At 57.4% G+C, this 23,306-nt stretch overlaps 4 protein-coding genes across 5 annotated transcripts in view; all 4 read right to left on the bottom strand.

Annotated features, from left to right (window-relative positions):
- Window positions 1–620: 620 nt before the first annotated feature.
- Window positions 621–2,776, bottom strand: APOC1 (apolipoprotein C1). The gene is made up of 3 exons (XM_025046796.1): window positions 2,683–2,776; window positions 1,956–2,103; window positions 621–808 (listed from the first exon to the last, which is right to left on the bottom strand). The coding sequence occupies exons 1-3, from the start codon at window positions 2,738–2,740 to the stop codon at window positions 751–753; spliced, it is 264 nt and encodes an 87-aa protein (XP_024902564.1). The 5' UTR covers window positions 2,741–2,776; the 3' UTR covers window positions 621–750.
- Window positions 2,777–5,600: 2,824 nt separating this feature from the next.
- On the bottom strand, window positions 5,601–10,173 carry APOE (apolipoprotein E). Of its 2 annotated transcripts, none has more exons than XM_006911788.3 (4): window positions 8,267–10,173; window positions 7,446–7,503; window positions 6,785–6,962; window positions 5,601–6,420 (listed from the first exon to the last, which is right to left on the bottom strand). In XM_006911788.3, exons 2-4 carry the CDS (start codon window positions 7,486–7,488, stop codon window positions 5,715–5,717), a joined length of 927 nt encoding a protein of 308 aa, XP_006911850.1. In that variant the 5' UTR covers window positions 7,489–7,503; window positions 8,267–10,173; the 3' UTR covers window positions 5,601–5,714. The 2 variants fall into 2 exon arrangements, with proteins under 2 accessions (XP_006911850.1, XP_015444823.1); XM_015589337.2 differs by having other exon boundaries at window positions 9,696–10,173.
- Window positions 10,174–10,328: 155 nt separating this feature from the next.
- Window positions 10,329–20,959, bottom strand: TOMM40 (translocase of outer mitochondrial membrane 40). The gene is made up of 10 exons (XM_006911787.3): window positions 20,848–20,959; window positions 20,478–20,751; window positions 19,688–19,755; window positions 19,139–19,231; window positions 18,251–18,352; window positions 18,064–18,169; window positions 12,505–12,627; window positions 12,264–12,340; window positions 12,043–12,145; window positions 10,329–10,988 (listed from the first exon to the last, which is right to left on the bottom strand). The coding sequence occupies exons 2-10, from the start codon at window positions 20,743–20,745 to the stop codon at window positions 10,849–10,851; spliced, it is 1,080 nt and encodes a 359-aa protein (XP_006911849.1). The 5' UTR covers window positions 20,746–20,751; window positions 20,848–20,959; the 3' UTR covers window positions 10,329–10,848.
- Window positions 20,960–22,297: 1,338 nt separating this feature from the next.
- Window positions 22,298–23,306, bottom strand: part of NECTIN2 (nectin cell adhesion molecule 2) — a gene marked incomplete at its 5' end in the record, with an annotated part of 24,496 nt that continues 23,487 nt past the window's right edge. The window contains one exon of the mRNA XM_025046706.1: window positions 22,298–23,306. This exon is cut by the window's right edge and continues 49 nt beyond it. Within this exon, the coding sequence (XP_024902474.1) occupies window positions 23,118–23,306 (189 nt within the window).

The raw sequence follows: 23,306 nt of genomic DNA, 5'->3' as shown, positions 1-23,306 counted from the left end.
GACACGGTGGTGATGATGGCCCTGGCCCTGTCCTCTGGGGGCTCACAATCCAGTGGGGGAGACAGACAGGTCCCACACAGTGACCCAGAGTGGGAAGGCTGGGATGGGGTGGCTTGACTCAGCATGGAGGTCAAGGAGGGCTTCCTGGAGGAGGGAACATCAATGCTGAGACTTGCGGGGTGGGGACTGTGTCCATCTAGCCCAAGTCCTATCCTTGCCTTCTTCCATATCTCCATTATCTATTGAAAATGTAAACACCTACTGTGTGCACGGTGACAAATCACCCCAGTCCCTTGTCTTGGGCAGCCCACCAGGGAAGAGTACTGTATAGCAGAGTGTTAGCCCCAGGTCTCCATTTCCTGGCTGTGTGACCTTGCACAAGTGACTGCACCTCTCTGGACTTCAGGGCCTTAATGGGATTACTAGGGAGGGCCCAGCTCTCAAGGTTCCTGTGAGGATTCTTTTGAGATCTCGAAGTCCAAAGTCCTCAGCACAGGGCAAGTAGAGAATCCACAGTGCATTTGAGACCCGCTTCCTTTCCCCAGAGGTGCACCCCGCCTCTCCCCCAACCTGTCCCACAGCCCTGGCGGCACAGCAAAGAAGCTCTCAGAATTCTCCATAGGATTTTTATTGCTGGTGGTAGGGGGTGGACATGGCCATGTATTGTAGAAGAGGTCCTCGGTATAGGGACCAAAGGTTTTCAGAGCACCCTCTTGGGCACAGGCAGAGCAGAGGGTCTCCCACTGGCATTCAAAAAGTGGTTTCAAATTTCTCCTTTACTTTATGGAACAACTCCGAAAACCAGTTCCTGTAGGGAGAGATGGGGGAGGGGTCACCGTGCTTTGCCTTCTCTGGGGGCGCCCAAATCCTGCTCCCTGACTCCCTGATCTTGTCCTGCCCTCAAGAAAACAGCAGGGCTCCCCCCACCTGTGAGGGGAGGAGAAAGCCTGGGCTGGGTGGCCCAACTTCTGTGCCTCAGTTTCCCAGCGGCACCAGAGAGCCTTAAAGTCTGAACGCTCTGCCTCCGCCTGGCTTTTGAGGCCTTGTGTCTCTTACTACCAACACTTTCTCTAAGCCGGCTCAGTCCCCTAGTCATTCAAGGCCCCTTTCCGGGCCCCTGCCTCTTGGGCCAGGCTGTACCCCTTGCAGGGAATGCCACTGTCTCCTTGAGTATCTACAGATCTTTCTGCCTCAGGCCTCTACACTCACCCTCCACAGGGGACATACTTCCCAAGTTTCTCAGATTTCTGGCTGGATTTTCCTCATCATTGGGATCTTACTTTAAAGTCTTATCTCTTCAGAAACCAGTCTGCAAAGGCCCCTCCCCAGTTCTTGGCAGTTTAAACCCACCTGTTTATCTTCTCCCGGCTCAGCTCTATCTGGGCTAATCTGGAAATCCACTGGTTTACTGTCTGTTCCTTCCCACACTCTCTCTCCCCTACAGACTGTCAATCCCCGCCCCCACCCTGCCCCCAACCCTATACGCTGGACTTTCTCTTGTTCATGACTATTATTCCCCACGTTGGAAACGGTCCTGGCACTTAGCAGGTGCTCAATAAACATTTGTTCACGAATAAAGGATTCTCTAACTCACCAAATGGAGCCGGCGTTCGTTAAATACCGTGTCGGGCATTTCCAACGTGCCAAACGCTATGCCAGTCTCCTAGTCTACCTCCCCTTAGAACCACCCACTTCACAGGTGAGGAAACTGAGGCTCGCGACCACACAGGGCGCAGTGAGTCTTTGCCAGCCTAATCCGTCCAACCCCCAAACTTGGGTCTTTCACCACCCCCCAGGACCATCTCTACAGTGGGGCTAGATGCGGGAGTCAGGGAACCTGTCCCCCGAGTCTGAGCACCCTGAGATCCAGCTGTGTGACCACAGGGACAGTGCCGACTTTCCCAGTCTGTTAGTGGATACCCCCCTCCCTCCCACACGCGGGGAAGGGTCCTAACTGGGTCTTCTCCGAAAATTCGCTCTTTTTGATTTGGTCTATGGCTGTCCGGAACTTCTCCTCCACGGTGCTTCCAAACTCCTTCAGCTTCCCCGGGATGCTCTCCAGGGAGCTGGAGATATCTGGGTCCGCCTGGGCTGGAGCCGGGCCTGTCCAGAAGAGGGGCAGGGGTGCGACAATTTCAGTATCGGGAGCCCTTAGAATGAGCTTCCAGGGATGGAAAAGGAGACCCTTGAATAGGATTCTTGGGGGGGGGTCATGGTATTAGAATTGCGGGGGAGGGGCAGGTGCGGTACGAGTGACCAGGTAGCGTTCAAGTTGCTGAGTATCCCCTTACTCTTAGCACTGGAACCCCCCCCTCCACCTCTGCCCCTCTCTGGTCATAAAAGCAAGACAGCCAATCCCGAAGGAGTGAGAGTCCTTACATCATCTGTAGCTAGGGCGCCCCTGGGCAGATTGGTTACCCGCTGGACCGCCCTTGAGAGAACACTGAGAGCTCATCTGATGTGTGGGAGAGGAGGATGGGAAGTGCTGTTTTGATTACTGTAGTCCTGTAGTATAGTTTGATTTCAGGTAGTGTGATGCTGATCAGTGGACAGCAGGGGAACCAGGGCACAGGAGGGGCCCAGAGCTCTCCGGGGTCCTCCAAGCCTGGGCCCCAGGCTCATGGCCAGCTTCACGCTTCCAACTCTCAAACTCCCAGATTCTCTTATCCCATCCACTTTTACCTTCCAAAACCATCGCCAGAACCACCGCCAGGACCGGTAGCGACAGGATGAACCTCATGGCTGCGCCGGAGGGGTCTGGAAACAGAGGTGGAGGTTGGGGTGATCAGTGGCGCCTCTCCTCCCTCCCCCAAGGTCCCTCCACTCCTCTCCGTGTGCTCTTGGTGTGTGTGTCCAGGGTCCCTTCCCAGCACCGAGCACCAACCTGGATCAGACTCTGGACAGCCCTGGGAGTAGGTCCCGGCCTTTATTGTCTGGGGAGAGGGTGGGGCAAGTTTACTTCCCTCCCTCGGAGGCTCCCCTGGCACCTGCCTCCCTGTGCCCACCCACCTTTTCCTCTTCTGTCCCTCGCTGGTGGGGGTGGGAGTCAGGTGGGTCACTGCCAAGTCCCTTAGCCTGAAGCCTCTTGCCGTTCATTACCCTTGTTCATTACCCTTGCTGCCAAATCTCCCTGTTGGGGGACCTCAGCCGGAGCCCCTAGTTCCCTCAGGGGACAGCCTTCATCCTCTCCCCCTCCTGCTCTGTTACTCAGTAACTCAATTCACACTGTGTCCCCAGGCCACCTCTTCCATCCCTTCCCCCTTCTCAGCAAGCTTCTTCAGCTCAAACAACTCTTGCTCCATGCCCGTGGGGTCACACAGTCTGTCCCCACACTCCCGCCCGCCACGCCCCCTCCGCCCTCCTTTCAGGCTAGCCCTTCGAGTCCCCCCTCTCCTGGCGGCATCCAGGCCTCTCTGGATGTTCTCTGGAGCCTGCACTCCACAGCTCCCGATCTCCCTTTCGGGGAGGGTTTTTTCAGCCTGTCTGAACCACACAGCCTCTTCTGCAAGGCTTCTAGTGTGCGCCCCTCCATCCATTCTACCAGGTCCCCCCAACCCTGCCGTCGCCCGGCCACTCTCCAAGCCTCCAAGGCCCCTATAAACGCTCCGTCTGCTCCTCTTCACACTCTCAGTCCCCTCATGGCACCAAGCCTCCCAACCCTACATCTGTCCCCCAGGGCTGGAGTCCAATGCTTCCCCCGCTTCTTCTCAGCTGCCTTTGACCGCTAGTGACCTCTGGTAGTTCAGGGGAGGGTGGCCCTGGGCCCCAGACTCTAGGTTGACTGGCCCTGTGCCCCCACAACCACGTGTCAGCCTGGGGGCGACAGGGGATGGTTGTGAAAGGGACTCACAGACCCGAGGCTGGCAGGATTGCAACACCCTTCTGGCCAGCTCAGCAGCTTCCAGGGCCTGTCAGACCCCAGCTGTCTTCCCAGACATCTGCTTCCTCTGTGAGAGCACAGCCCTCCTCAGACATCCATCCCGATGTCTGCCCCACCCTCCCCCGCCCCACAGGAATGGAACAACTTTGCTTTGCCAGTCTTTTTGAAAATTTAATTATTTAAATTAGTTTCAAGTATACAGCATATTGGTTAGACATCTATGATGTTCATAAAACGATTCCCCCCAATTGTTCCCTCCCTCCCCGGGCCTTCCATATAGCCATCTTATTAATGCTTTCTCTCTGCTGTGCTCACTTTTCCAGTCTTAACCTCGACTATAGGGGTTTTTGTTTATGGATGAGGAAACTGAGGCACGGCCAAGGACATTCAATGGTTAAGTGTGGGGGGCTCTCTCGGACCCCAGGCTATCTCCTCTGACCCTTGCTGGAGTCAGCCTCTGCCCCACAGCACCCCCTGTCAGCCTGTGTTCCCCAAAACTGCTTCCCCAGCCCTTGTCTCACCCCTTAGACCTGACTGGGGTTGTGGTGAGGTGAGACACTCTTCTTCGTTCAGATGTCTTCATTTCTGAGAATTCAAAATTCATCTCTTCGAGTGGGAGACATGGCTGATGCTGCCTCCCTCCTTGACATCTGGGGAAACTGAGGCTCTGAGAGGGCTCGGCGCCAGCTCTAGGGCGCACAGCGAATCGGCAGCAGGCCTGGCTGGGACTAGGCCCCCCTGCCTTTGAGCCCGCTGACCCTTCCCCTCTCTGCTGAGCCGGGGGTGAGTCAAGGAGCACAGGCTCCCTTGGGAGACACGAGCTCAGGCCTCGCCTGCCCTTTGGTGAAAGCCCTGCTCCCCTCCTCTGAGACCAGAGCAGGCGGGAGAGGGAGGTGCCTGCGAGCCCATCCGGGGCCTCCATCAACCTCTGCCAACTCCCAACTCAAGTCTCCCAGTCCCGGACAACAGGGGCCTGTGCAGATCCTCACGGAAGGTTCCTCTCCGTTCTCTCTCCAGCCCGGACCCAGCATCCGAGAGAGCACAGGGGACAGGGAAGCACAGCTCAGGGAGAAGGGACTTGAATACCCAGAGGGAAGGAGAAGGGCAGAGGGCTCAAGTACAACAGAATGGCAGGGAGGACAAACCCTCACGGAGGAGCAAGGGAAAAAAAATAAAGCTAGGCCAGAGCAAGAGAAACCGGGCTGGGGAGAGAGAAAAGACAGAGGTGGAGGAAAAGAGGAAGCTGGGAAAAGGAAGCAGGACAGACAGGCCAGGAGAGGGAAGGAGTAAGAATCAGCTAAGACTGGATGCGGCCGGGGGAGAGAATAATGAGCGGGAACAAATAAAAATGGCCTCCTAATGGCGGTGGTCTCGGGTCTTTTGAGTCACAACTCTATGAAGCAGATATTATGAAGCTGGGTAAACCGAGGCTCAGAGAGGTTGCTTTTGCCCACAGTAGTCAGGGCCAACTGCAGGATTTAATCCAGGGGTGGATTTATTCCAGAACCACGTCTCAGAGACAGGACGGAAAGAGGGAGAGAAGAGAGGGTGAGCGGCAGAAAACCCCAGAAAGGGACGGAAGGAAGCAAAGACAGAGTTAAAAGAGGAGACAAAAATACAGAAACGCGCGTGGGCGGAGGGGACGGGACCGAGACCCACGTGTGCGGAAGGAGAAACTGAGGCTGGAGCTGTGAGAAATCACACTCGAGACTCCAGCCACTGCTGTGAAACGTGCTGAATCTTTATTAAGCCGGGGCCCCCCGGGGGACAGCGGGGGCTGGGAGAGGCGAGGGCGCAAGTGGCAGGAGGGGGGCCCGCCATGCATGCCCGGCACTCATTTGGTCTTGCTGGGCTTGGTGGAGGGGCTGATGCCCAAGCTGGACTGCACCTTCTCCACCAGGCTGGCCCACTGGCGCTGCATGTCTTGCACCAGGGGCTCGAACCAGCTCTTGAGGCGGGTCTGGAAGGCCTCGGCCTGCAGGCGCACCTGGCTGGCCTGCTCCTCCACCTTGGCCTTCAACTCCTCCATCTGATCGCGCACGTCGTCCAGACGGTCGCGGGCCTGGCTGCCCACCGACTCCAGCCGCCCGCGCACCTTCTGGCCCCAGGCCTCCGCCCGCTCCCGCAGCTGCTGGCTGGGGGGGATGGCCTGCAGGGGGCCCTCCATCATCAGAGGCCCGAGGCGCTCGTGGATGGCGCTGACTCCGCGCTCCGCGGCCTCGTGGGTCCCGGCCTGGTAGACGGCCAGGCGCTTCTGCAGGTCTTCCGCATCACGGAGCAGCCGCTTGCGCAGCTTGCGCAGGTGGGAGGCCAGGCGGCCCTGCAGGTCATCGGTGTTCTGGCCCAGCGCGGCCTGTGCCTCGCTGCGGTACTGTGCCAGGCGGGTGCGCACGTCCTCCATGTCCGACTCCAGCCGGGCCTGCGCCGCCTGCAGCTCCTTGGACAGGCGGGCCTGCGTCTCCTGGGCTATGGGGCCCACCTGCTTCTCCAGCTCCTCCTTGTAGGCCTTCACCTCCTTCATGGTCTCCTCTATCAGCAGCCTGTGGGCCAAGAGGGCAGGAGGGAGCATGTGGGTGGAGAGAGACAAAAGGAGAAAGATGGGGTGTGGGGACAGAGACCCCAAAGAGGAACAGGCCAAGAGGACGAGACAGCAGCAGAAACAAGAGAGAAGGGTGTGAGACACTGCCCTAGGATGATGGAGGGAGAGACGGACAGGAACATGCCAGAGACAGAACCAGACAGGTAAAACCTGGAGTCCGAGGCAGAAAGAGGAAGTAAGAAATGAACAGATCCCCTAGGAGCTGGTGACAGGGACGGAAAGAAACCCAGACCAGTGGAAGTTGCGGGTCTCGAACGAACTGCCCACCAGGAGGGGCCGGGGCCAGGCGAGGAGGGGACACTCACTTCAGCTCCTCAGTGACCTGGCTGTTGAGCAGCTCCTCTTTCACCTTGTTAGACAGCGTCTGCACCCAGCGCAGGTATTCCCAGAAGCGGCCCAGCGCCTGCTCCCAGGGCTGCTTGGCCTGCCACCTGTCGGGCTCCTGCCCCAGCTTCACCTCCTCCTCCACGTCGGCCTGGCATCCTGCGCGGAGCAAGTTCAAGGCAGTCAGGGTCCTCCCTCCCCTCCAGGCACACAGTAGGTGCTGTACAAATGCTTGTGCACTTCTTCAGGGCACTGGTGGGCAGGGAGGGCGTGGAGGGACGGCCAGCCAGTTTCATCACTTAACAGGCATTTACTGAGTGTGTGGTCCACGCAGGGCCGTGCTGGGGGTGACGGAGAATAAAGATAATCACAGCTGACGCTTACATAGTGATCACTATCTGCCCGACGACGATGTATTAGGAAAATGTTATAACACCTGTTTTAAGGATGGGGCAACTGAGGTTCAGAGAGAGTAAACAGTTGCTCAGAGCCAATGAATATTAAAAGAAGCCTCAGACCTGGACCTCCTCTCAAGGGGGAGAGAGACCAGCAGAAGGGGGGACCCAGGGATGAAAGAAGGCAGCGGGTACAGGTGAGATGGAAGGGGGAGGGGCAGGAACCTCATCAAGCCCCACCCCATACCTGCCAGGAGCGTCACCACTAGGGCAGCCCACAGAAACTTCATCTTCAGCAGGTCAGTCTGGGGGAGGGAGAAACTGTCAATCAACAGCCAGTGGGGTCTCTGTCCAGCCATAGCCCCACTCCCACCCCCACCCCCACCCCCTCGAGGCCTTCAAAGCCTCCCCCAGCCCCAGATCTGCACCATCCTAATCCCACCACAAACATTTACCTAGTGCCCTCCATTGTCTATTTAACCCCCTCATTGTCTTCTGTCTCCTCATCCCAAGGTCAGCCTCCCCGCCAAAATTCCATCTCCCTCTCCCGGGGTTCAAATTCCACTCACCCCGCCCGTGCCCGCCCGCCCGCCTTCCATGTGGCTCCAGCTGGTTCTGAGTTCCAACCCAGCATCCCTCACTATGCCTTCACATTCTAAGCTCCAGCTTCACAACCGAGTGCCTTCCTCCACCTATCCCCTAAGTTAACTCTCATTTAAAATCCTCCCACCAGTGTCCTAGCTATCCCGCCGCCACCCCCAAGCTTCCAGGTAATGGGGATCTGAGGATGCAGGGGCATCCAGTAGGTGCCCAACAAATGCATGACAACACGTGGGCTCAACTGGCTCTTCTACTAGTCCAGATGTCCCACTCGCCCCACCTTCTAGCCGAGTCGGGTCGCCCCTGGGACCGGCCCCCACCTCCCATAGATCCAGTCCCCAGCCTCTGACCTCATCCCCAGCTCGTGATTCTGTTCTGATCCAGGCGTAGGACAGTCACCTCCTCCCCCCGGCCCATCCCGCACAGAAGCCCTGAGCTGGTCTCTGTGCTCCCAATTCTGCTTCTCACCGGCTCCTGGGGAAGCCGTCCTTCGCCTCCGCTCTGGCTGAGTAGGACTCAAGGATAGATCCCAGACTCCTCCAATTATAGGGCTCCCCTGCCCCGCCCATTCCTCCAGGGCTAGGGCCGCTGGGCCAGCCCCCAGTCACGAGGTGGGCAGGTCTCCCCCTTCACACAGCCGGGAGGAAAGGAGGTGGGGCTTGGAGGCCCTGTGACGCCCCCAGCCCCCATGAGGGGAGGCACCATCTTACCCAGTAACTCAAGGCGCCCTCTATTCTAGGGGGCCGGGCATGGGAGGGGAAGGCGCAGGCAGCTGCTGAGAGCACCCCTTGTCTGCTCCTCTTTTCTTGTGGATGAGTAAAATTTTGGGAGAGGGCTGGGGTCCCGAGATCCTGGGTCAGAGGAAGGAGGGGCTAGGGGCTTGGATTCCTGGGTCTGAGGGAGGAGACTGGAGGCCGACAAACGGGATGGGAGGCTGGGGACAGTGGAACGCATCTGCTGAAGGCCTGGGCTTTGAGAATGAAACTTGGGTCTTAATCCTAGCTCCCTCTTTGGTTGTGACTTGGGTACGAATGAGCCTATTTGAGCCCCTGTCCACATGTGTGAAATGAAAATCCAGCACAGGCACTGCGGATTCCAGATGCCTGGAGTGTGTCTTCACTGGGCTTGAAGCATTTATGCTGCCCGGATAGGACTGGGGACTCTGAACCAAACTGCCACGGCCTGAATCCGGACTCTGTCAGTTGCCAGCTGTGTGACCTTGGGCAAATGACCAGGCCTCTCTGAACACTGTTTCTTGGTATACAAAAGCAGGGAAATAGCTGCATTTACACCATCAGTCAGTGATGCAACGAGCTACAAGAAGTCCTTACTTAACCTCGTTGACAGATGGTTCCTGGAACTTCGGCAAAGCAACGTATAACAAAACCAATTTTACCAGAGGCTAATTGATAGAAATGAGTTAAGTTCCAACCGGTATCTCGTTATGAGGAAACAATGTGGAACAAAACGTTGAGAACCTGCTGCACCCTATTAATGAGGTAGAGAACACCCTTGGCACACAGTGGGTCCCAGCTTAGATCTAAGTGCTGTGACTGGCCATAGTGAATGCTCCAATACTGTTACCTCCCTAGCAGCCCTGTTACAAGAATCCAGCTGTTTCACAGATGAGAAACCCCAGGTTCAGAGCCAAGGCCACACAGGAAGAACCAGAGTTGGGATGGGATTCCATGGGGTCAGGGGAGGCCGCACGCCTGGTCCCAGGAAGCGGGCCCCAACGCCAGACAGGCCTGTTTGCTTTGGCCTTTGAGGGCACTGACAGAGGGGGCAGTGTGGCTTCTCTAGGTAATAAGGGGTCATCTCTGCCTAGCTGCCTCCCTCTCCAGACCCTTTGTGTGTGGGTTTCTGTTCCCATCTGGGGGGTCAGGGGTGTGTTTACCTGAGCTCTTGGTGGGCCGGACTGATCCCCCCTGCTCCCAGCATCGGACGACTGAGACACTGGTGACTCAGCCTCCGAACTTCCTCCTCCAGACCAGGGTCAGAGACTTCAGGCCCTTCCCCAGGCCCAGGAGTCCTCCGCCCAAGCCATTCTCCCCAGTCAGGCTCAGTAATTGATTCCTAAATCTTTCCAGGTGCTTGAATCCTTCATGAAACATCTGGAAGCTTGGACCTCCCTGTCAGAAAGAAGGTCCTAACGCCCCATCACCCCATGCCCCTTTTGGAACCTGGAAAGCCCTGGTCTCAGCCTGCTGCCTCCACCCCTGCATTCAGACAGGGCCATCCCTGTTGCTTTAGCTTGTAGGAACAAAGTCTCCTGTAGCCACTCTGGCCAGGCCAAGGGGCAGGCAGTGACCAGAAGACCCCGCCTTCCTGGTGAGGGAAGGCCTGTGATTTCCCAGGGAGGGCAGAAGTCACAGGGTGGCTGTGTGATCCTGAGCCAGGATAGACCCCTTTCCAGAGTCGCCCTTAGGCGTTCCAGCCTCTGGCGCCCCCTACCGACGGCTGGGAAGGTCAGACTGGATGGATCGAGCAAAACAGGGCCACAGACTGGTAGGAAAACCAAGGCCTCCCATTTTGCTTTTTTTATGTATATTTTTTGTTGTTTTTCGTTTTTTTCTGTAAAATGTCCCAGTTCTTCCATAACTTATAAACATGATTTATACCGCGGGGTAGATGGGAGAGTGGGTGGGGTGGGCCGGGGATGGGGAAGCTCCTCTTCCTGCTGCCCCCTCCCGCCGGGCCAGGGCCCAGGGCCCTTTAGAGGGTGGGGACGCCCCAACACTTCCCTGAGGCTGTCTGGCTGCCTCTGCCCCTAGTGCTCCAAATCTGGCATGCCCCTCATTTCCGGAACCCCTTCTGGGACCTCAGGGCCACTGGGCACGCTGCCCCTGGCGCTCCGAATCCTGAAGTGCCCGTGGTTCCAGAATCCCCTCTCAGCTGCTGGGGCGATGGGTCCCCTCCTTTCCGCTCCCCCCTCCCCCAACCCCTGGGAGGGAGGGAAGAGACGGGGAGGGGGCTCAGGTCTCCCCTCTGTGACAGGGGAGGGGGGTGGGATCTGAAGGAAGGGCGTGGGAGGCGGGACCAAGAGGGGCTCAGCCGATGGTGAGGCCAAAGCCGCACTGGAACTTGTTCTTCCGGTGATTCAGGAAGGCCCCGAGGGCCAGCGTCAGGGGCAGGGGTGGGAGCTTCTTCTCCAGTGTGGCGCCCACGATCCAGTTGCTGTCCACAGAGCCTGTGGGCAGACAGCTGCCGTGAGAGCGATGTGCCCGCTTCCCACTGTCCCCGGAGTCACACTCCAGGCCACCTTGGACACCACCAGCCAGATGCCAGCTTCCAGACATCTGACCAGGCTGTTCCCAGAAACCTCCTCCCATATCCCAAATACTCAGCCCTGGGAGCAACTGGCTTAGTCTTCTTCCGTTCTCAGCGCAGTGATCCCTTCCTTCCAGGAAGCCTCCGCCACCCACGGGCTCCCCCATCCCAAGTCCTGTCTAGACCAGGTCCTAGCTCTCTGGGGATGGGTCTGCCCTTCCCAGTGTGAGCCCCGTGAGGACAGGGCCTGGCTGCCGCTGTGTCCCTAGCACCTCAAGCACGAGGCTGGGCACAGTGGGTGCTTATTGTCTATTGAACGAAAGACGGAAGTCTCCTCTCAGCCTGACGGATGTGCGGGCACGGAGCCATCCCCACGTGGGAGGGGGGTCTCACTCACTTCACGGGAGCAGAGATGGAACCCCAACCCAGCCTCTGCCACTGCGTTGACAGCAGAGCGAGGGCTGAGAGGCTTCAGACGCCAAGAAGCCCCTGGGCCTAAACACTACTGGTGGCAACTCTGCCCTAGGCCGACTGAAGAAGCCTTGGGGGTGGTGGTCTTCACGCCCCCCGAGCCTAGAACCACCAAGGTCCAAGAAGGAAACCTTAAAATTGGTGCTCAGGCCTAGAGTCGGGCAGCTGAGGGCGGGGTTCTGGACCTGGTAGTGACTGGGCAACCTCGGGAGCCTCGGTTTCCGCTAACGAGAGGTGCGTGGGGTGGCCAGACGCGCTCCGGGCTGCCTTCCACTCACGGAAACGGAATCAAGAGGGCACAGTGCAGAGCGGGGAGAGGGCTGCTGGCTGGGGTGACGAGGAGGGGACGTGGGAGGTGCCAAGCTCGGGGCCCAGGTCCCCACCTTCTTAACGAGCGGAGACCCACAAAGGCCCGGCACGCTGCCCTCCATCATCTTCAGCCTATATCCGCTCAGAGCTGAGTGGCCTCTCACCCGTTTTGCAGGGAAAACTGAGGCCTGTACCTTTGAAGAGGAGGTTGGCCTTGGGCAGGTCCAGCTGGTAACCGAAGGAGACACTTGTGTCCTGCATCCTTGTGCTGGCCTCAAACTCCACGCCCACCTGCAGCTGGAAGGGCCAGGGCAACAGAGTCAGCTTCCCAGGCTGGAGCCCCTGGCACACGAGCCCCTGGCTCCCCACGCCTGCAAGTACGTATGCCCTGGCAGCGGTGTCTGGACCAGCTCACCTGGTTACTGGCTTTGTGGTAGTAAGTTGCATGCATGCCCGCCTGGCCCAATGTTACTGTTGCCAACCAGTTGTTTACTGTGAGAGAGCAGGGTGAGAGGTGGGGGTAGGTTACCAAGGGGACTCGGGGACCCAGCCGCTCCTCCCTCAGACCCAGGAGTCCAGGCCCGCAGCCCCTCTTCCCACAAACCCAGCAGTCCAGGCCCGCAGACCCGAATCCTACCCTCAGGCCCCAGGCTCACATGTGTATTTCCCTGCTAGAGACATGACAGTGCCCTCTTCCCCGGGCCGCCGGTGGTAGACCAGCTCTCCGCCCAGGGCTAGACACGGTGTGATACTCTGGAGGTAGTGGGCCACGAGGATTCCTGTGGGTAAGATGGCAGGGTGTCACCTGGGCTTCATAGTGGTCACTTTCTGCCTGGCCAGCATGCTGGGCCAGACTCCTGCTCTAGACAGCTTTTTAAGCTGGCCCTGTTGGAGGCCTGGGGCCTGGGGCCTGTGGCCTGGCCTCAGGCCTCCCACACCTGCTTCTCCATCGAGCTGATGACAGGGCTCTGAGGTCAGCCCTTCTGGCCCCGTGGGAGCTCACTTGGTCTGTACAACCCAGTGAGGCCGGCATTCATTTGCCACCATTTACAGAGGAGGCCGAGTAAGTCACTCACCCACGGTCACAAAGTGCGTGTGAACCACTCTGCCGCTGGGAAAGCGCACCTGAGGGGACTGGATGGCCCGGGGTCACGTTCCGGCCGTACCACTTTCTGGCGGAGTAACCGCGGGCCACTGGCATCACTTCTCTGCAGACAGGACTACCTCTCGAGGTGGAGACAAAGCCCCAAGGAGGGGACGCCGGCACCGCTAGGACTGGTCCCTGCCCCTCATGCCCTGAGGCCCGTGTGTTTCCTAACAGATGACTCTCCATGAGCCAAGACCTGAGACTCACTCATGCCCAGGAGAGCAGATACCACAAATGTGATCTTACAGGAGGGGAAGAACCAGGGGTGGGGGACGCAGGAGTGACAAGAAAACAGACAACACAGATACGGAGACAGGCAAGCAGAATCAGAAATGGAGAGGAAAGAAACTTAAGGTTCTCTGGAGAGAAACCAGCCAAGACTGAGCAGAGACAGGCTGAGCGGTCGCAACTCAGCAAGAAAAAGACAGACCTGAGAAAGCGGGGGCGGGGACGAGCAGGGACAGGCTGGAGCAAGAGGCACGACCCTGTTTCTCAAAGAAAACCAGAGGCACAGACTCAGACTGGCCGAGGGAGCAAGGCAGGAATGGTGGGACACGATCGGGGGTGGGCACACCCAGGAGGGGGCTGCCAGTGCGGCTGAGGGAGAGTTCGTGGCCAGGGCCCTGGTGGGCTGGAGCTGGCCACTCTGAGCTTACATTTCCTCTCCCAACAAGCAGATGATACAATCGACCCCTCCCGCCGGCTGTTAAACCATCACCGCACACCTCTGGCCTGGCTCATCCACTCATCCAGTTGAGGTCCACAGAGGGAAAAGTGACTTGTCTATTGGAGTCACACGAGACTTAAAACTCATGGGCCTCCCAGCTCTGCCAACTGTTGAGACTGAGGGCCTTGAGACGTCTCTCAGACCCTTCCTGAGCCTCGCCCTCTCCCAGCAACTGCACACGCAGCAGACAGAGGGATCCTGCTAAAACACACACTCAACCCTGCTCTCCCCCTGCTCAGAGAACCTGCTGTGGCTCCCCAGTGTCAAGGAGGCCCTGGCTCCTCACAGCACACCTGCAAGGCCCCGCGTGGCTGGGCCACAGCTCCCGAGAGCCATTTCCTCTTTCCTTAACACAGCTGGCCACATCTGTGTCTAGGCGGCAGAGCCACAGAGCTCTCTGCCCCCTGGGCCCATGCGCACACTGCTCCCCCGCCCCCTGCCCAGTGTACTCTCCCTTCTGCCTGGTCCCGCCAACTAAATATCTGCACCTAAGTATCTCCTGCATTTGGCTGCTTTTCTCCAGCACGCTGCTGCGTGGAGCCACTGCCCCCCATGGGACCCTGGCAGTCACCCTGCGCTGGTTCCCTGCTTCCGCCCAGCTCCTATCACTGGTGAGAGCAGAGCACTGAGTCTGTGGGAACCCGAGTCCGAGCGCAGTCTCCACTGCTGAATCTTCCCTGGCCCCCATGGCCCCACGGCCCCTGTTCATCCCCACCCCACAGCCTCCTCCCTGCTCCTGAAGCACACGCCCTCGGCCTGTGGTCACAGTGGCCCAGGCTGCCCTTCCTCCTGGAGCTGCACAAGGCGCTGCCAGCACTCAGGTCCTCGCAGGCCTTTTCCTTGAACATCTGATCCCTTCCTGCATCTGTCCCCTTAACTCACTCTGGTTTTCCCTCCTGCCAGACCCAGCTTTCTCGTGGCACATGGGCTCCCTGAGGCCGGGGCTTTGCTGAGAAGGGCAGCTCTCATCGGGGGGTTTGGCGGGCATCCTGCAGGGGTTGGAGAACCTGGTGAGTCCAAATCTCACTGGAAGGAGAGAAAGTGGGTCAGAAGTCTGAGAGAGAAAGCCTCGGGCAAGGGGCAGAGCCCAGCTCTGCAAAAGCCATCGTATCTTGCGATCTGTCTCCCAAACCTGCTGGGCAGGAGATCTGGGCGCCACCCCCAGACCTTTCCCCTGCAGGACTGGGGCCACGCCAGGATTCCTTGGGGCAGTTACCTGGGGCAGGACTGGCGCACACCCAGGGCAGATGCTCAGGTCGGGGCAGCATCGGGAGGTGGGTCTTGGTGCCAGCTGGACAGGAACTCTTTCTGCCCCCTCAATGCAGTACCCTTTTCTGAGAGCCACCCTTCTCACCACTCTCGCTTGGATGAGACACTGCCATTTTAGAAAGGCTGTCTGTCCCTGTCACTCCAGGTGAGACGGGATCCCTGTAATCAGCTCCCGCGGCAACGTGGACTTTTCCTGAGTAGGATTTCTCACGATAGCAATGAAGTCACTGTGTGACCATCTGTTTAAAAGCACACATCTCTCCCCCTGGCCCGCGAGCCCCACGAAGGCAGGAAGCGGCTGTCTCGGCGACGCAGCACTGCCTCGCTCAGGGTCAGCACAGGAGAGATGCTCTAGAGGAGCGGAGGCCATGGGGAGGGAGCCAGGTAAGAACGTGGGCCTTTGAATTAGGCCGTGCCGTGTTCTAGCTGCTCTGCCTCCTCGCCGGGTGGTCCTGGGCCAGATTTCACCCTGGGCCCCACTTTCTCCATCTGTGAGATGGGGGCCATAGAAACAGGCACCTCTGAGCATTGTGGGGCGGCATGGGACCAGACAGAGCGAGCGCTAACTGTGCGTCTGGCCCGGGACGTAGGGCTGAAGATGGGGCCCCTACTGACTCCTTCGGCAAGGTGGTCACTGCTACTGTGCTCCTGTGACGGGCGAGGAAGCTGAGGCTCAGAGGGGGTGGGGCCACCAGGGACCTGAGTCTGAGCAGTTGGTAGTGAGTTACTTGTGTGTGCAGCACTGACCTGACCCAGGAGGCACAGTTTTCTTTCGTGTCTGAGAGGAGGAAGAGACACCTGTGAGAACTGACATGAGAGTAGAGCCGGTGGCCTTGGGCTCTGGGGAAGAGGGACTTAGAGGCTAGTGTTGGGGAGCACGGGAGGATGATGCTGGCGAGGGTGTGCAGGGGGCGATGCTTGGTGCCAGAGAGAAGCGCACGGACTCCGTGGCCTTGGGGAAGCACTTCCCCTCTGTGGGCCGCAATAGGATGGAGATAATGTCAGCACCTACCCCACAGGGCTGATGAGAGGATTCAAGGAGCCATTTTTGCCACTAGTGCCTAGAACGGCTGAACGAAGGGGAGGATGCACATAGCGTGTCTGAGGCCCGACAAAGGAAGAAGCAAAAGATGGGACCTGCCGTTAGCACCACTTACTCCTTTGCTCAGTATTTTCTAAGCACTCGCTCGCTCCTGGCAAGGTTCCAGGTCTGAAAGAGTTGTCATCCTGACGTAGGAGACAGGCGATAAAGAGCGAGACGACTTCGGAGGGAAGTGCTTACAAAGACGAAGGGACAGGGTGACGCGACCCAGCGCCAACGTGCATGCTTCAGTCATGGAAGGGCTTCTAGTCAGGGTGACGTGTGCCCTGAGACTCACTCTTTCAGCCACATCACCACCAGAGAAGAATTCTAAGCAGTGGGAACGGCATGTAAAAAAGTCCTGGGGTAGAAAGCACACAGCGATTCCGGGAAGCGACAGAAAAGCTCACGTGGCCCAACGGCAGTGAGCGTGGGAGCAGAGTGGGTGATGGCTTCAGCGGTCAGCAGGGGAAAGAAAATGTTGCTTCCTGCCTTAGGCCCCTCATTCCGCCCGGGACCCCCACGGACGAAGCCTCACCTAGGCAGCCTCTCATGCCCAGCTTCCCTGTGTCCTGGCTTTTATGACAGGGCCCTTCCCTCCCCCCGACCCTTTGCAGCTGCCCCCCTCCTCCCCTTCCTTTGGAAGCTCAAAGGTGATACCTCCTCTGAGAAGCCTCCTCAGCCTTGGCAGGCAGAAGTAAGAGCTCTCCCTGGGCACTCCTCCCTCCCAGGGATTGTTTCCTGCCTTCACAAATGTGCTCAGTATTCACTGCCCAAGAGCCTGCTCCCCAGGACAGGGCACATGTGGGAACCACCACCTCCATCCTCTGGTTCGAGCCCCACACTCAGGAGTCATGCGGATTCCTTTCTCTTATCTCCTGGCCTACGGCTAATCCATCATCAAATTCCATCAGCTCCACCTTCGAAGTGCACCCAGCTCCAACCACTTCGCCCCGCCTCCACTGCCCCTGCGGCTGGTCCCTTTGTAGTCTACGCGTCACATGTCAGCACAAGAGATCCTGTTAGAAGCCAAGTTGGATCCTGTCCCTCTCAAATGGTGACCCCTGACTCAGAATAAAGGCTGTAGTTCCACAAAATGTCATGTGACTTGGCCCCCTCACCCCTGACTTCTCACCCATTAAAGCCACTCTCCTTCTCGATGCTCCAGCAACAGGGTGCCCGGGGCCTCCGCCCTTGTTGCTTCCTCTGGTGGAAAAGCTCTTTTCCCGTGTACCTGCTTGGTACCGTCCCTCCTGTCCTTATCTCTCCCTACAGCCCCCGTCACCTGACATCTTCTCTTTATGTACTGCTTTAGTTGTATCTGCCACCACTAAAATAGAAGCTCCTAGAAGGCAGACTTAATTCTTTGTTCACCACCTTATCCTCTGTGCCTAGAACATATATAGTACGCGATCAATAAATACTCATTCAATCCATGTGGAGAAATCAAAGGCAGACACCCTAAGACAAAAACAAACAAACAAACAAACAAACAAAAACATCGAAGAGACTTAAAGTACAGACAGAACTCAGATGGTTTTTGCCGTCAGCCTCCATCTCAAACTACCGGTGTCCTCCTCCAACTGCACGTAGACCCCGCCGGCCCTGGGGTCTGCTCCGTGCCCCCAAACCACCCCCGAGTCCCATGGGTAATAATAACAGCTCACTTCCTTGGGTCGTGTTACACACCTGACCCCCTTTGAAGCTTTTCACGCACATGAACTTACATGACCTACTCAACAACACTGTGAGGCGGCCCGATCTTACAGACAAGGAAACTGAGGCCCATCGAGGTGCTGGAACCTGCCTACGACTGTAGTTCAGCAAGCAGCAGAGCTAGGGTTCGAATCTTTCTCACCCACGATGCTATATTGTCTGGTGTTTCAAATCCTCTCCCGCCCCTGCCCGTTTCTCGGATGGTAGAAGGGAAGTCCACAAAAGGGATGGGCTTGCTGGTAAAGCTGTGGCTGGTAGAGCCCTGTGCCTCTTACCTGAACCCACCAGGACGTCTGGGTTCCCCAGGGTGACAGCCGCTGTGAAGTCAGAACCCCGGTACTCCCCGTCCACTTGCCAGTTCACAAACTTTGATTGCTGGGTCTGTCGGGGAGGAGGGGGGAGTGTAAGGGCAGCCCAGTGCTTAAGGTGGCTGGGAGAGCAGCCAACTCGACTTCCACTCACCTGGATGGCCATCTTGGACCTGAGACCGGGGCCCAGCTGATGAATGACCTGAGCATTGAGGCTGCCGCTATTGTCCATGTCACCCACCAGCACGGGGAATGCCTGTGAGGCAAAGGGCAAGGTTAGAGGTCAAAGGTCTGGCATAATGGAAGTACATGAGTGATGGGACAAGGTGAGAAGCCTAGGATCAGACAGCCCCAGCTTGAGGTCCTCTCTTTCAGGAAGCCCTCCCTGACCACCTAGGCTGATTTAGGTTCCCCTGTGGGCTCCCTTTGGGTTCCCCCATTTCAGTCCTGCCCACCCTGGACTAATATTCTCTGGGGACAAACCTGTCCTGTCTCCACTAGACCATGAGCCCCATAGCTGTTTCAGTCACTGCTATGTCCCCAGCACAGGGCTGGGCACAGAACAGGGTTATAACGGTTTGTTGAATAAACCAATTTACTGAACAGAAATAATTAATACAAACAAAGACCTAATCCAGTCTCCCAACTCCACCTGAGTCCTCCTTCCTCCCAGGTCTCCAGTTTTGCCCCCATTCCCCTAACCTAGCCTCAGCCTGGCAGCCTGAGAGACATCTCTAAAGCATCAACCTGACCATGACTTTCCCTAGTTCAAATCTTCCCATGGCTCTCCAGTGCCCCCTAGAGAAAGTTCAAATGCCTAGTCTGGCATTCAAAGCCTCGCCAGCACAGGAATGGGCAGGGAGCAGGGGTTCAGGATGAAGGAATGACTGGTGTCCTAACACATCTTAGAGAGACACAGTCCCCTCTTCCAACACCCTTAGCTCCCTCAGAAGCTCTAGCCTCCTACCCACAAAGATTTTAGTGTGGTATTTGGCTACAATTGTTAGAAAAATGATACAATGAATGACAGGAGCAATCTCACCTCGGTGGGACTCAGCTGCTTCGTCCCCACATACGTGACCCCGAAGTGGTAGTTGGACTCCCCGATTGTGCTGAGGGCTACTGTGTGGTTCACCTGAGAGCAGAGGGAGGGTTGTGGGGATCAGGCTGTGGGCCACGCCCACAGGGAGAGTCCACCCCCTGCACAGCTTCCCTCCAGCCTGGGATGGAGGGTACCTGCCGATCAGGCTTCCCCATTAAGAAGAAAAAGACAAGCATCTCTGGGCTGGGCAGGGGGTAAAGACTGGGAGGTGTGGCTTGACTAAAGACTTAGAGAAAAAAATGTGCTGGGGCTGTATACCTGGCACTTCACTCCTGCCTGGATGTTATGGGGGGCGGGGTAACTCTGGACTCTGGGTCCCTAAACACTACCGCTGGCTCCCATTGAGTAGTTAGCCTGGTACTGTATCTCTGGGTCTTTTCAAGTACCAAGGAGCCCAGCCCTTTAGGGAAGAGTAAGGGGGCTGTATGTACAGATGCAGAGGGATGGCCAAGATGACCTCTAGAGGGTAAGGGCACCAGGAAAGCTCACCTGGAAATGGTTACTCAACCCTTTGTTGACTGTGAGCTTGACACCTTCCATCTGAATAGGAAACAGCTCTGAAGAAGAAAACGCTGTCACACTCCACGCTCCACACACACACTCTCTCTCATCCCTGCCTTTCCTATCCCCCCCAGCTCTCCCTTCTCCAAGGAATCACAGAATGCTCCCAGCCAGTAAAATGGCACTATAGCCTAATGGATGGGGCCTGGACCAGGACTTCTGCCTGAGTCCAAATCCCAGTGCCACCACCCGCTACTGTGTGGCTTTAGGTAAGTTACTTTACCTATGTCAAACTTGTCATCTGTAAGATGATGCTCACCACATGGAAACATTGCAAAGATTTAACGAATGAACACATACCGAACGCCAGAACAGTGCTCAACATAAATCTCGAACACTTTCGCTTTTCCAAGCCAGGATCCAGAAGCTTGGGGTTCCACCCCCACTAGACCCTTGCTGACACCTGACTGACACTGTGACCTTGGGCCTCAGTTTCTTTCCCCATCACACGAGGAGGCTGGCTTGACTGATCCCTGGTGCTCCCGAGGTCCCAGAGGCTTTTCTAGGAAGGGCATTCCATCCGAGATTCCATCATTTAATCCCATCGTTCTAAGCCCCAAGTCCAATGTTCCACCATTCGATCCCAACGTCAACTCCTAACGAACGCTCTGTTAAATAATTCCAATGGTCCGTGCCAATTCCCAAGGTTGCCTCAATGTGCTCCCCCTTTCTCCGAGATCTGGGCCATCACACCCCCGCCAGGTCCCTCGCCCCTCACCCTTGCACTTCCGGTGGCACTCCTCGAACGTGCCCGGGTTGGGAAGGCAGCCGCTGGCCCCATCGTCCGCGGTTCCTGCGGTGCTGGCGGCCGCAGTCCCGGGCGTCCGTTCCGAACCTCGACCCGCCCCAGCCCCAGCGCCCAGGCCGCCCCCGAGTGGCGGCAGCGTGAAACCCGGAGGAGACGGTGGCGGCGGCGGCAGTCCCACGAGGGCGGGCGCAGGCGGCGGCCCTGCGGGCGGCGAGCTAGCTGCCAATACGTTCCCCATGGTCGCCTGCAGGAGAAAGGTCAAAGGGCGGGGGTCAGGGACCGCCCGTTCCCAGCCCAGTCCCCTGCCAACCCCCACCCTACTCCGGGCTCCAGTTCTCACTGGCGGCAGCGCCTGCTCCCGGCCTGGGCTCCGCTCCCACCCCGTGCGCCGCGCGCAACCGAACCCACTGCCGCCGCCGCCACCACCGCCGTCCCGCCCCGCCTAGCCGATTGGTCCAAGATGCCCTGAAATCCGCCCACCAGCTTCGGGGCCTGGCCTTGCTATTGGAGACATGGATGGAAGTCCCACCCACTTCTTTGGGACCTCCTTTTCTATTGGCTCCCAATCGCAGGAGGTCAAAGCACACCTCCCTGCCCTTCCCATTGGCTCGCAGAGCCCACGCCTATTGGCTCGCGTCGCCGCGGGTTCCGGTGCTCGCCTGCTATTGGTCTGTGTTTAGCACTTTGCAACGCCCACTGACTTGTCGCCTCCGCCCCTCTTCAGAAGGCGCTCCTCTTTCGACCAGGCCCCGCGGCGAAGTTTCCTTGATAATTGGTTGGTTTTGGCCCTTGCAGCATCCTGATTGGCTCCGTCAGGCACAGTGGTGACGTAATCAGTCTGGTGCGTTCATTGGCTAACCTGCCAGGGTCGAGGTGCACGGGTAAAGGTGGGTTGCGCGGCAGAGGCTGCTAGGCAGCAAGGTCAGGCCTCGCGTCCCGTCAGGCACCGCGTCAGAGGGGCAACCCCGCAGTCCCGGGTCGGCGACCGAAAACCGGAAGTGCTTCCCACAGTGCTTTGGGAGAATTCTAACCGGTTATGTGAACCCTGTCCGGCTTCTTGTTACCCACAGTGCCCTTTACCTGTTGAACGCGACAGTTGCCATAGACCCATCCCTCTTGTTACTCATTTTGCCTTCTATCCCCCACCTTCCCACAGTGCAGACCTGCGTCACTGCGACTATCTTTGGTCCATTCATTCCTGTCCCATTACCCAGCATGCCTCTGCCCCATTCATTTCAGGTTCGTCGCCTATACTACCTTTAGCCCGTTTCTGCCTGTTCACTTCTGTCGTTCTTTTAGCCCTTAATTACCCATCATGCCTGCTTCCCCTATTTCTCCATTATTCATCCCTCTAACTCTGGCTCATTCAGATGTTACCCATCGTGTTCGGAGCTCCTATTACATTATTCATAATTTTGCCTATAGCCTATTCTTGCCATCTATCCATTAAACCTGAGCCCCTCGTACTTAATTACCACCATTCCTATCTTCGTTCCGTTTATTTCTGCCCATTACCCATTAGCTATTGCACTGATCCTTTTCATTAACTACCACGCCCTGGGCTCCTCCCCCTCCTTCCACTACGTCATTATGTTTTTGGTTCATGCATTTTTACTCATTATCCCCTCACTTAATTTTTTTCATGTCTTTGGCTCTTTTGTTTGTCAGAAACCCATCTTGACCTCTAGCCTACCGATTCCCTCAAGCCCTGGGCCCCCTATTCATTACCCATCATGTTCCACCTACATCATGCCCTTCACATCCCACAGAAAACACAAGTTGAGACCTGGTCAAAGTATAAATTCTTATTTTGTAGGAAATGCCATATTACAAAACAATATCAGATCCTCCACCCCCAACCCAGGTGACCCTCTTTCTCCCCCCTGTAGGGAGATGTTTGGGTTCTATCCCGCTGGGCAGGAGAAAAAGGACTCAGTAGTCTTCAAAGTAACAGGAAATTCTTCTCTCAAGGCTGGGGCCACCGAGACACTGCATGATGCTTACCCCACCTAACCCTGGGCTGGGGCTTAATTCCCTGTAGACAGGAATTGGGGCAGTGGGGGCTCAGGGAAGGATCTGGACCCGGAGACTCCTGCCTGCAGGAGAGAGACGGGGAAGCTAATCCTTGGGCTGGGGACTCCCCTCCCTGTCACCTTTGGGGAAAGACAGGGCAGGGAGCAGGCGAGTGGGGCTCTGCCACCTGGAGGGCTCAGGTCTGAGCAGCAGAGTGCCACCCCAAAGCCCAACCCAGTAGAGCTATTGGGAGTTTACTGCCTGAGGACAAACCAGAGGTCTGGGGTCTTCTCTGAAATTTGGGGGGAGACTGTAGATGGTGGGACATGAGAATATAAACTAAAGTCACGACACAGTCTTCGGGTCAGAGGTTGTATAGACACACATCACCCCCATACACTCACACTCATGAGATACCAGGTTTCCACTGTCACGGCCTGTGTCTCTGGGTCAGAGATCATGGGTTAGAGGTCAGAGTGGAGCCATCACGGTAGAAGTCAGAACTGACAGTGGCCTGGCCAGAGGTCGGGGACACTAGATCCCCAGCAGAAAGTTGAGGGATCAGAAAGTGAGAGGCAGAGGCCAGGGCACGGTTGCTCACACATACATGGCCCGGGACATGACAAAGCCTTTGCCCTGATAGGAATCAGAGGGGCTGGAGTAAGACAGGGCGTCATAGATGGGGTTGATCTTGTCCAGGAAGTCTTCCTCCTCCTCTTCCTCATCCTCTAGGTCCAGGGAAACCCCCTCGACAACAGGCAGCCCTGGAGGCACCAGGATGGGGGA

Source organism: Pteropus alecto, unplaced genomic scaffold (genome assembly GCF_000325575.1).
Source record: "Pteropus alecto unplaced genomic scaffold, ASM32557v1 scaffold194, whole genome shotgun sequence".
NCBI lineage: Eukaryota > Metazoa > Chordata > Mammalia > Chiroptera > Pteropodidae > Pteropus > Pteropus alecto.
This window is presented reverse-complemented; position numbering and strand designations above follow the sequence as displayed.

What these genes read in the sequence shown, in the direction of transcription:
- APOC1 (XM_025046796.1), bottom strand. Translation starts at nt 2,740, where the DNA reads ATGAGGTTCATCCTGTCGCTACCGGTCCTGGCGGTGGTTCTGGCGATG. An exon ending in TCTGGCGATGGTTTTGGAAG is followed by an intron (nt 2,104 to 2,682) that starts GTAAAAGTGGAT and finishes TCTTCTGGACAG; the next exon opens with GCCCGGCTCCAGCCCAGGCG. An exon ending in GAATTTTCGGAGAAGACCCA is followed by an intron (nt 809 to 1,955) that starts GTTAGGACCCTT and finishes CTCTCCCTACAG; the next exon opens with GAACTGGTTTTCGGAGTTGT.
- APOE (XM_006911788.3), bottom strand. Translation starts at nt 7,488, where the DNA reads ATGAAGTTTCTGTGGGCTGCCCTAGTGGTGACGCTCCTGGCAG. An exon ending in AGTGGTGACGCTCCTGGCAG is followed by an intron (nt 6,963 to 7,445) that starts GTATGGGGTGGG and finishes TGCTCCGCGCAG; the next exon opens with GATGCCAGGCCGACGTGGAG. An exon ending in CAGGTCACTGAGGAGCTGAA is followed by an intron (nt 6,421 to 6,784) that starts GTGAGTGTCCCC and finishes CTTGGCCCACAG; the next exon opens with GCTGCTGATAGAGGAGACCA.
- TOMM40 (XM_006911787.3), bottom strand. Translation starts at nt 20,745, where the DNA reads ATGGGGAACGTATTGGCAGCTAGCTCGCCGCCCGCAGGGCCGCCGCCT. An exon ending in GGTTGAGTAACCATTTCCAG is followed by an intron (nt 19,232 to 19,687) that starts GTGAGCTTTCCT and finishes CTCTGCTCTCAG; the next exon opens with GTGAACCACACAGTAGCCCT. An exon ending in AGACGTCCTGGTGGGTTCAG is followed by an intron (nt 12,628 to 18,063) that starts GTAAGAGGCACA and finishes TCTTACCCACAG; the next exon opens with GAATCCTCGTGGCCCACTAC.